General features: G+C 40.2%; 1 protein-coding gene across 1 annotated transcript; it reads right to left on the bottom strand.

Annotated features, from left to right (window-relative positions):
- Positions 1–78: 78 nt before the first annotated feature.
- erp44 (endoplasmic reticulum protein 44) lies at positions 79–11,371 on the bottom strand. Its single transcript, XM_056380812.1, has 11 exons — positions 11,213–11,371; positions 8,042–8,114; positions 7,143–7,182; positions 6,788–6,903; positions 5,735–5,919; positions 5,518–5,633; positions 5,226–5,400; positions 4,874–4,985; positions 4,612–4,753; positions 2,441–2,543; positions 79–2,343 (listed from the first exon to the last, which is right to left on the bottom strand). Exons 1-11 carry the CDS (start codon positions 11,270–11,272, stop codon positions 2,233–2,235), a joined length of 1,233 nt encoding a protein of 410 aa, XP_056236787.1. The 5' UTR covers positions 11,273–11,371; the 3' UTR covers positions 79–2,232.
- Positions 11,372–11,463: the final 92 nt, after the last annotated feature.

The following is an 11,463-nucleotide window of genomic DNA, read 5'->3' as shown; positions in this document are numbered from 1 at the left end:
TCATTAGATAAAGAGAACAGCAAACGACAGCAGTAAAGTTCAGCGAAACGGACGCACAAAGCATCAGACGAGACAACATCCTGTAAAATGGTTTTTAATTTACTTTTTCGTTTTTTTTACTCTCCTTCCCCTCTGAGATGACTGGTTTAGAAATGGCATCATACTACCCCCTGTTGCTCTCCTGTATGTAGGCTGATATGTCACTATGCAGGCATCTGTTGGCCTCTATGGAAGGGCAGGACGCACGGTACAAACTTAGCAATGGGTCCCTGTACTCTTTAAATCTAGCTTCCACTTCTGGATTTCATTCAGTGGATCCCAGGGATCTAGACTTATACCAAAAACCTCGAAGACATATAAAGAGACAAAACCAGTTTTAAGAGGACTTGTATAAAGTGGCAGACTGTAAATTTCCACCGTTCATCACATGGGTTTTCCCCTGTCTCGACTTTTTGAAACACTGGGAAGGATGCAGTCTTTTCTCCCCCAGCATGATGACACATTTGACAACAGGTGACAGCAAAAACAACAGCCATTTCATAATTCATGATCATGTTAAAGTACACCATTTCAAAACATTTTTTTCCTCTACTTTGATTCCCAGGAAAACAACTCAAGAGGTGTTATGGCAAATACTGTGCCTATGAAAAGTACCCACCTCCCTTTGACTTATTCATATTTTACTGTTTATTAGCTTTGGATATAATTAAACTTCAAGACACTGATCATCACACGCTTTAATTTCCACATCAAATGTAATTTCTAGAGATTAGTGAAGGGGGGCAAAATTGGCAACATTTCTGATTGCATATGTTTCATGTCCTTCAAGACACTTCTCAGAAGAGGCACCTTTGGCTAAAATTTCAGCCTTGAGCTTATGTGGTCTCAAGCTTTCTTTTCTCAGTGAAATAACAAATGAACAGCCATCTGGAACATTAACCGGGTTGTTTTCATGTCACTTTACCTTTGAGGTTTATGTCTCCCCCTTAAATAGAGTAATATACTTAAAGATTTTACTTTAGTATTTCCCTTTGCTGCTTACATCTGACCCTTTCTACCATCACAAGCCATCCAGAGCCTGCTGCAGAGAAGCCTCCACACAGCATGATTCTGCCACCAGCAGGCTTCATGGTGGGGATAGTGTTTTTGATAATGTGCCGTGCTAGATTATCAAAAACCTGACTCGCTTTGACATTACAGTGTTCTGTTGATTGGTGGCAAAAAAAAAAAAAAAATCCTAATTACATCCTCTGTGATTCAGTGTTGTAAAAAAGTAAAATATGAAAAGATCCAAGGGGGCAAATATTTTTTACAAGCACTGTAAGAGACATCATATCTATTATCATTTAGTACCAGGGAGAGAAGGGGTGCATCTCAATAGGCTGGAGTAGCTCTGTCTATATCTTCTTGCTCAAGTCATATTTTGAAATGATGTTGACCCTAACAAATATTTCAAAATATTTTTCTATTCCTTCAGGTAGGTGTGTGTGTGTAGGTGTGTGTGTGTATGTGTGTGTGTGTGTGTGTGTGTGTGTGTGTGGAGAAGATATGGAGATAAAGCTACTTCAAACAGGCATATTGTTATAACTTGTGCTATACAAATGAATTAGACTAGAGTTGGTCATATTGAGATGCAGCCATGAGGTCAGTGAGACGAAATAAGTGTCTCCTAGCAGACAGGCTGAACTGGACTACCCACAGATAAGAACCGTACAACTGGAGTGAGGGAACTGTTCTGTTTTTTTTTTCCTACAAATAGCAGGGTGATGAAAAACAAAAGAATAAAATAAAGAAAACTCTGCATTTAATTTAGACCAACAATGAGATTCCCATGTAGCACAAACATATTTACAAGCTCCAAAAAATAAAAGTAAAAACACTTCTCTTGATGTCCTAATGCCCCTAACCCCCTGCCCACAAACGTTTCTTCTTTATCCCCCTTTCTTTTAATCCAAAATAAAAACTGTACGTGAAAGAGTTATGAAAATATAGGTTATTCCAACATAGTTGTGTCATGGACTGTGCTCCACTCTTCTCCTCCTCCTGTCTTCTTTTTCCTCCTTCTTCCTCTTCATCCTCCTCCTCTTCCTCATCTCCATCTCCCTATCTTTCACTCTTCAGTAAGGGTGTTGGGTGTTGCTGTTCTGTCCCGTTGGCCTGTCCCAACCCTAACCCCCTCCCTGACCCCGGGGCGTGGCATTGAGTCACAGGTTCACTGGAAGGCCGTAGAGGTCACAGCTCGTCACGGTCCCGTCTGAGGATGGTGTAGCGAGTCTCACTGGGCGCTAGCTTTTGGAACGAGCTCTCTGGAGGGCTACTGGCCACTTCTCCTCCCGTCTCCTCCTGAGGGTAAAAGTCAAATTCAAAACAAACAGTCAAATTTTGTGTGACAGAGCAAACCCAACTTTCATCGACTCCGTTGTGTCTGCTGCTGTCTGACCTGTCCAGGCGTGCTGTCTGTGGGGTCAGGACCGTGGTGAAACTCTCGGTGAAGCTTTCCGGAGTGAAGGTCCAACACAAACTGTCTCAACTTGCCAGGGACACTGCAAAAAACACACAGAAACATACATTGACATGATGCAAGAAAATGAACACATGAATCTCCCAGACTTTTTTCTTGAGGCTTGTTTGTACAAACAAGTTGGATTCATCAAACTCTCTTAATGGCAAAAACTTGCTCATTTCATTTGAGTGACGCCATTTCCCAACTATGTGCACATGTTCTGCTCTATTTCAAGGTGAGTCTCATTCACAAAAATGTCACTCGAGTAAAAACACAAATTTCACACCACCGAGCTTCAGAGAGGCAATGGTTTGACATGGTTAATGTGCTTGCTTGTGCTTTTCTATACTACTGGACAAAGCACTTCACAATTTAACATCTCATTCACCCCTTCACACATCAGCGGTGATGGAGCTGCAGTACAAGGCACTGGCCCAACTGAACCAACAACTGGACACAACCTGCTCTACCCCCTGAGCCCTCACTTCCCCCAACAATACCAAAAGTAATGCAGAATAGGAGACTGTCATGGGGATGTGATAGTCAGGAGATGGACGACAGCGTATCAAGCAGCAGGTTATGCTACGCTGTCAGGTGTACAGAGGATGTTCTCTTGGACAACAATCCACATGAAGATCCTTTGGCAGCTGTTGGACTGGGAGAATTTTCCTGAACAACTACTGAAATTTACAAGTCATCATGTCAAAACATGCAAGTTTGTACAATATAATAGGATGTTGTCAAACCTTCCAATACATTAGCAAGCCATGATGATATGGTTTAAGTATCTATTTTCATGTTAAAAAGGTTTCTGTAACAAATTTAGACTCCAAAATCATTCAGATTAAGATGTTATTATGATTCTTAGGTGTTTTTATTCTCAAGTGTATGTGTACATTACTCATGGACAGGTCTGGACCACTAATGAATTTTGTGAATAACAAAGACCAAGAAAGTCACTATCATTTGTGCGTGCTACTTAAAAGCTAAGTCATTTGTACAAGTGATTCTTGCATGAGCCGCATTAACTATGTGTCTGACAAAGACATTCCTGCAAACTACAGAGCAGGTCGGACTTAACCGTTGATGTGAGACAAAACAGTTTATGGCAGCAGCAGAGGACAGTCCCTGCGGACGTGTCACGAAGAAGCATTAATCCATATCAACGGTGTCCTGTGAAGTGTGCTTATTAACGACAGGTCATGTGCTGTTGTCATATCTCACAGACGGAGCTGGTCCCCAATCACAGCTAACCCTGTCTGTCAGGACCGCATGCAGACACAGACACACACACAGACACACACACACACAGATATATAAATATATATATATATATATATATATATATATATATATATATATAACATACACTGCACTAATGTAATTACAAGCTGTGTGCCACATGCAGTGGTGATGTGATGCAATTAGGTTGTGGAGGCTGGTCAGTCCTCGGGGCTTCTGTCTATCTGATCAGACTCTGATTGGGGACTCGGGGAGGCAGAGTGGAGGGGGGCAGAATAAATAAGATTAAATTAGATTAGACTGGATTAGTTTAGCATTTATTGCACGTGCCAAATCACGTCACATTAGCTCTGGTGTCCTGGCCCATTCATAAAGGACAGATTTTAAGAGGTGTGACATTTCACTGGTGTTCAGTGCACAGTGGATTGTGGTGTGGTGTGGTGTGTGTGTGTGTGTCTGTGTGTGTCTGTAATGAAATTAACTTTATTTAAGGAGATCCTGTTATGAACAATTCCACATAGGGGTAAGTGATATAATTTAGCTCATCAGCATCACGCAATAACTGTTCAAAACTGTCCAAAAGTACTGAATATATCACAACTATTTGACATGTGGATGATTCATGTTGTTAATCACAGCTGCATCTGTGGTGAGTTTTCATTTATATTTGGGTATTTCTTTTTGCAATTAAGGGTTACCAACCCATAATTCTAGTGTTTGGACGGAGGACACGTGTAGTGGAATAACATGAAACGATACTGCATGCAGTCAACAATCTATTCTAAGTACTACATTTCTGCACAAAAACTGTGCATCCACATGCAGAACAATATCATTTCATAGACAAAGTGAAAGGTAGTACTTACGAGAGGTCTTTAAATTCAGGAAAGACATACATATGTCTGAATGAGTCTATAGCAATGACGGGACAGTCAGCTGGGGTTTTCTGGATGTGGAGCAGAGGATGGCGGAACTTATCACAGTCTGCATGAAGGAAGTTTATAGACCCTGAGGAGGAGAGAGCAAACACTGTCACCGATGTCACAAACACCATTTCTGTACAAAAGGCTTTTGGTTCTAGACTAAAAATCATAATCCTGACAGGTACATAATTTCACAAACGCTCACCTTTCTCGCTGATGAGCTGGCGAGCTACTTCATGTTGGAATTTCTCTAAACTCTCTGTGTCCTCTTTGATATGGAACAAAATCAGGAAAGGGATCCCTTCTTCAGTCAGTTCCTGGAAAACACACAACACACCAATAAACACACAAAGTTTCGAAAACAGATGGAGTCAGGGCCTTTCCGTGGCTCAGCAGATGGACTATCCACAGATACCCATGGATATCCTGTAGGCTGTTTTTCAGTTTAAAGATCTATGTATAGCTACATATCCATATTTATGCATCTAACCTCAGACCAAAAAAGCCAGATTATCTTCATGCTGATAATGCTTTATAAGCAATAGCAGAAAACAAACCTCTCCATTTTCAAAGGTGATCTCCCTGACCAGAGGCACACACTTGTCCTGGACCCAAGCGTAGGTCAGGTCAAAGTTGGCGAGTGAGCCGAGGTAGATCATGTCAGGTACACTCTCGCCCACAGGTTTGTAGATCACATTGTCTCCACTGAAGCGCTCAGACTCAGAGATGGCGCTAGAAGACAAAGCGGTTAAGAAAACTTTAACATAGCAAATATAAACAGAGGAAGAACATTACAACAATGGATAATATATGGTCTCCACACGGGTCTAAAGATGGTATGTGACTCACCCAAAGGCAGCCAAGAATGTGCAGTCATCTCGAAGAATGTTGGCAACTTTTTCATATGTGCGGTAGCTATCAGAGTCCTTTTGTTCAAAGTAACCTATGATGTTTCTCTTGGCCCTCTGTTCAATAAGAAAGCAAAAGTGTTAAGAAAATAACTGATACAATTTTATTTCATGATGTGGAAATTTGTATTTTTATAGCCTGTGTATTTCCCACTTACATCCAAAGTGTTAACCTCCTCCATTGAGTGCATTTCTTTCACCGGGTCAACCTGCTGCTGGCGGATGAAGTCAGCAATGGCCACTACCGACCTCTGACCCCTGTACTCCCTCTTCATCATCATCCCATTGCGGAACAACTTCAACGTCGGGTACTTGGTGATGCGGTACCGCTGGGCAATGTCCGCTACACACCGAGGCAGAGGAGAAGTTAAGTAAAGAAGGACAAATCAATTGATGAAGAGGAGGAAGCAGAGTAAAAACACATGGGGATGGGTGGATGAGGAGCAGAGCAGTGACAGAGATGGCGGTTAAACCTCAGTCTGAAAACACTGCCTTCAGTCAGCTCGGAGCTCTGATCTCCCACATGAAAGCTGCCCCCCGCTAAGAGTAAATACTCTCTCTGCACACAGTGAATGAGTGTGTGTTTGTGTGTGCATGTGGCAGGTGTCAATCTCCCTGCGGGGCGTCTCTAAGCCTCCAGTCTTCACAGGAAGCAGCAGTTTTGTCATTAGTCTTCAAACAGTTTGCGGGTCATCAATAATTCTCTTTAATTTGCTTTATCTCAAAAGGCTGAGGCTGGCGGTTTATGTGTCTGTGCTTTGGTGTGCTGGGCATCTATGTGTACATATGTGCATCAAATATAGTAAGACTGTGTGCGTGTGTCTTTTTTGTTTCCTGTATATAGAACTAGGATGTTATAGCAGTTGAGGGCATTGGATCACCATCAACAACCACCACCATATATACATAGAATACATATATTAAGAATAATAATAATTTGGATAACAGACTCATCATTTTAGCAGCTGGAATGTAAAAATAGATACATTTTCCAGTTTCAGCTTCAAAACTACTAATATTACTTTCTTTGTTTCAGATCATTATGACATAAATCTTGTGATAAGCGTGTCTCATTATTTTTTCATATTTTAAGTTAAAAAGGATCAATAAAAGTGTATGTATTACTTGCATCTATACGTTTTTGATTGGTGCTTTTCTTGCCAATGTTAGAAAGACAACAAAATACTGACAAAAAGGTAAGTTAAACTCACAGTGTTGGTCACAGTCGACGCGGGCAAACACCACCTGCTTGGTATCAGGGAACTCCTCCCGCACTACATTAGATGCCTCCTCAAAAATTGGATGGAGCATCTGACTGAACCTACACCTGCAGGGGGGGATGGGGTAGTGGTGTCAGGTCAAGAGGCTTTCCATAATTTGTAAGTAAATTAAGTAAATTTTCTTTTACTCCACTAGACTAAAATGTTCAGAATAAATCAAGAAAATCTCCAACGCAAATGACACTAATCTAATCATATTTATGGCACCATGTGGCTTCAATAAGAAATGTTTGAACGTCACTTACATAATATACGTATATAGGTGGCAGAAAAACAACACACTTACCAGTCAGCGTAAAAATTCACTAATGCCACCCCAGCATTATCTGCAAGAAAACACACGGACAAACAGAAGGTAAATATAACACACTACACATTACTGAATACACTCATTTATGTATATCTTGCTACTAAAATTAATTAATTAGACTAATTAATCTTAAACTGCCCAGTTTTCTGTCTATGAATGGAAAAAAAAGATAACAGAAAAGCACATAGAGCATGACCAGTGACTCATGGCCACATAAATTTATCCATCACACCACAGACTGGTGGAATGTGAACATCTACAACAATGTGGCAATCATAAGAAAACAGTACACCAAAAACCAATGAATGAATAAGTTTCCTTCAGGTCATCCAAAAGGAACGCTCTGCCTCTTGACCTCATAGTTTAGGAGTTACAAGAAAATGTAAAGCATCAGGTAAATTGGTGCTATCCACACCAACAACTAATTACATTATGGTCCAAGATCTTCCTTAGCAGACAAATTTAACTTAAGTCTGTTAAATGATATTTTTGTGATAGCCTGCTAACTAAAAGGGAGACATGTTAACATTCTGAAAAACTGCACTGAAACATAACATCCTTAGCAGAGCTACAAAAGATGAAGAAATGGATGGGCTTCTCTTAAAGACAACTGAGAAAAAATAGTGAAAGTGAAAGAACACCTGAAAGGAATAGTTGGGAAATACTATAATTTGCTTTCCTATCCACAGTTAGATCACAAAGAAATACAAGGAAATGAGTATCAAGCTAAGCTAACTAGCTGCTACCTGTAGCTTCTCGTGGTGGTGGTATTTTCTCACATCTCTCACTCTCAGCAAGAAAACAGATACGCACATTTACCAATGTCAAACTAATTCCTTTAAGACACCTCCAAAGAGTAAAGTGTGACTTCTTACTTAGGACGTCATCAATGTTGCCCGAGTCCAGACTGGTGATTTCTGCTAGTCCTGGAGTAGAGAGGCCCATCACCTGCAGACACACAGATAAAAGCAGTTAAACCAGATCAGCAATTAAACCATAAAACACAGAGACAAAGGACTCTGAAGATAGTTGACTAAAGACAGTGCACAAACTCGTCTGTCGGCATATTGTTAACTAGCATATCTACAAACTGAATCAGCTGAGCACCAGCTTTTGCTATGTCAAATAAACAATAGTACTGAACTAATGTCTTGGCACCAATAGGAAACTAAGGTATTGCTTCATGCAATTCTAACAATGTAGAACAGTGAAAGCAAACAGATCCAGTCTCCAGCAACATGCAGTGATGTAGGTTTGTAATGGAGAATTGCATTCTCATTCTTTAAGTCACTCTTCTCAAAATGTGGTCATTACTGTGCAGTCACACATGATACTGCGCACATGCTTGAGAACATCCTCTTTTTGTCAGTTTCTCTTATCTTTTAAAATACATGTGCTAGAAATATAACATGTCAAATACTAATTACCAAAAACAATGGGATTCCAATGGAATTCCAATTTGCACCTTGAGCAGGGTGCTAAAGAGTTTTCCAAGATCCAATTATTTAACACTGTTATCAAAACCTCAAAAATAAACTGAGGTTTGGTCAACATAGCATGGCCCTAAATCCACAGCATCTCCTGTGTGGTAAATGTCAAAACAGAAAAAAATGTAAATAAAAGAGCACAGTTGCTATCTCCATTGCCATATATCACTGACATAACATTAGTTGTTGCCTGGGGAACTATTTTTTGTGTTAGGAAAATAATATTTTGCAGACATCCATTCATCTTTCCTGTATCTCCCTCGCTGGACCACTCAAACAAGAATAAGGTTGTAATTATGATGTACCAAGTGGGGATTTCTGAATTCCTTCTCTGATTTCAGCGCTGTAAAAGAATCTTATATGAAAGAGATCGGCATAAAGAAAATTTAAGGCCTAAAATGGCATTCACTGGAGGATGAAATGAGGGACAGAACACCAAAGATGGAGAAGTTCTGACTGCCAACTGAAAACACAGAAAAACAAATAAACAGGGAAATTGTAGTCTGAATTAATTCTTTTATTAAAAAGAGCCTACATTTAACAATGCTGGCACCATGACAGAAGAAGACCAAAGAAGACTGTATTACTACAACCTTCACTCTGTTGGCAAATTATTTCATCATGGCTATAAGTGCAATCCCATGTTTTTCTGCTTCAAATTGACCCCACTGCCCTATAACATTACAATACTTTAAACGTCTGCCTGCACTATCTATTTATCTGTAGTGATCTGCTGAGATCCTCTTCAAACAGGATATAAGACAAAGACAGTCTTCCTCCTTGAGGGTGTGACAAACACAAATATCAATACAGGTTGTAAGACAGCAATTCATCAAACAGTGACACAAGCTGAGCTGGTGCTGCTTCATGCGTTTATGGGTTACCTGAATATGTGACTGAACTTTTACACATTAACACACACACACACACACAAACCAGTAGTCAGAGTTTAACTATTACTTAGTTTAGTGTTGTCTTGATATAGAATTAGGGCAGGAACAAACTATTAACTTGGTTATTAATTCATCTGTTGATTATGTCTTCAATTATATGATTCATAATCTAGACTATGAAATTTCAAAATAGTTCAAAAGCGTTCATCACAGTTTCTCAGAGCTCAGGATGACGTCCTCAGCTTGCTTCATTTATCCAAAAAAAGGGCCATACTCAATTTTCAATGATATACGACAAAGAAGGAAGTAAATCTTCACACCTGAGAAGCAGGGCAAATGAATGTTTCATGTTTTATGCTTGAAAATGGTGAAACAATAAATAGATTGTCAAAATAGTTAGAAATTATTCTTCTGTCAATTGATTTGTTGTTTAATTAGGGCTGCAACCAAAATTATCTGTTAATCTGTTGAATATTTTCTAGATTAATATGTTAGATGTTTGGTCTATAAAATATCAGAAAATGGTGAAAGAAACCCATCACAATTTCCCAAAACCCAAGACGATGTCTTCAAATGTCTTCTTTTGTCTTCACATCGTCACATTAGGCAGACCAACAGTCCAAAACCCAGAGGTGTTCAATTTACTGTCATACTTGATGAAGAAAAGCATCAAATCTTTACATTTGAGAAGCTGGAACTACAGAATACTGCCATTTTGTTCTTTAGAATGACTCAAAACAAGTAATTCATTAACAAAATAGTTGCTGATAGATATTCAGTTGATCAACTAAGCAATTGTTGCAATTCTGTAGAGAATGCTTCCTGATTACCTTTTCATATTAAACCTTCTCAACATTGAGGACAAAAGGCCTGTGAGGTCCCCATTCACCATGCAGTATGACACAGCTGCAGACTGATATTAAATGTCACAGTTACCGCGGTTAAACCCGTGAAGACACTTTTCTGCAGCTCAGAGAGAAGTTTTAAGTTTTCATTACAGGCCCAAACTGCGCTCTGTCTAGTTCCGGGTTGTCAGCCAATAAGAATGAGCCACAACAGAGGAATTCACCAACCGGCGAGCATCATTCAGAGACACACGAAGAGTCCAACAATAACTTTATGCATCTGTACAACAGTAAATGTTAAGCCTGAGCGAACACAATAGGTCAACTCATTCAATTATCAAAAGCTTTTAACTAACCGTGCTAGAAATTAGCATCTATCTGCCCATCTACCTACTGGCAGTATGTCATGGCACTCAATGCTAGCTGCTTCACTCAAACAAAGTTTGTCCTACTTCAGCTCATTTTTCAAAGTTTAGAATATACAAATGAGAAACATGTCAATTATATAAGATGGATTATGGCTGGTTATAACACCACAGCTATCGTTACTCAACACTACCGGCTGAGTTGACACTGCAGCTGGATAACTCGATTAGTTATGGAGGTCGCTAGGTGAAACACGGTTCAAAGGCCTGTTCGGTGAACCTGGTAAATGCCCGCAGCTCCAGCGTAGAGTGAGCCGGCTCTCTGGTCACCTTTGCCACTTTAAAAGCCACGTCTCATGCCAGCAGAGACTCATCGGTTAGCTAGCAGCTAACCAGCGTTAGCTTAAAGCGGCTAACTGTTAGAGCGAGGTACAAAGCTGAGGCACGGAGGCTTACCAGCAGTATAACTGTGACGAAGCGGGTATCCAGAGAGGGAGATGCTGCTAACAGTTTCATTGTACAGTAGCGTTATTTTGGAGGTGGTAGTGGTGGTGTTGAGTCTTCCCAGTCTGTCTCGACGCCGCTCTTCTCACCGCAGCAGGAAACCGACGGCGAACCAATCTGACTGTGACCACGGAAACGCGAGCGATGCTTCCTGTTAGTCCTTTGGCTTCATGGGTAATGTAGTTCGAAGGAGTAGGTGAAAG

This window comes from Seriola aureovittata, chromosome 7 (genome assembly GCF_021018895.1).
Source record: "Seriola aureovittata isolate HTS-2021-v1 ecotype China chromosome 7, ASM2101889v1, whole genome shotgun sequence".
Classification (NCBI taxonomy): domain Eukaryota; kingdom Metazoa; phylum Chordata; class Actinopteri; order Carangiformes; family Carangidae; genus Seriola; species Seriola aureovittata.
The sequence above is the reverse complement of the archived record's forward strand: the minus strand, read 5'-3'. Positions and strand labels throughout refer to the sequence as shown.

Bases quoted from the DNA above. Each gene is read 5' to 3' on its own strand.
- erp44 (XM_056380812.1), bottom strand. From the start codon at position 11,272: ATGAAACTGTTAGCAGCATCTCCCTCTCTGGATACCCGCTTCGTCACA. The intron at 5,920-6,787 runs GTGAGTTTAACT...CTCGGTGTGTAG, and splicing joins CGTCGACTGTGACCAACACT to CGGACATTGCCCAGCGGTAC. The intron at 2,544-4,611 runs GTAAGTACTACC...TGTTTTTTGCAG, and splicing joins CCTGAATTTAAAGACCTCTC to TGTCCCTGGCAAGTTGAGAC.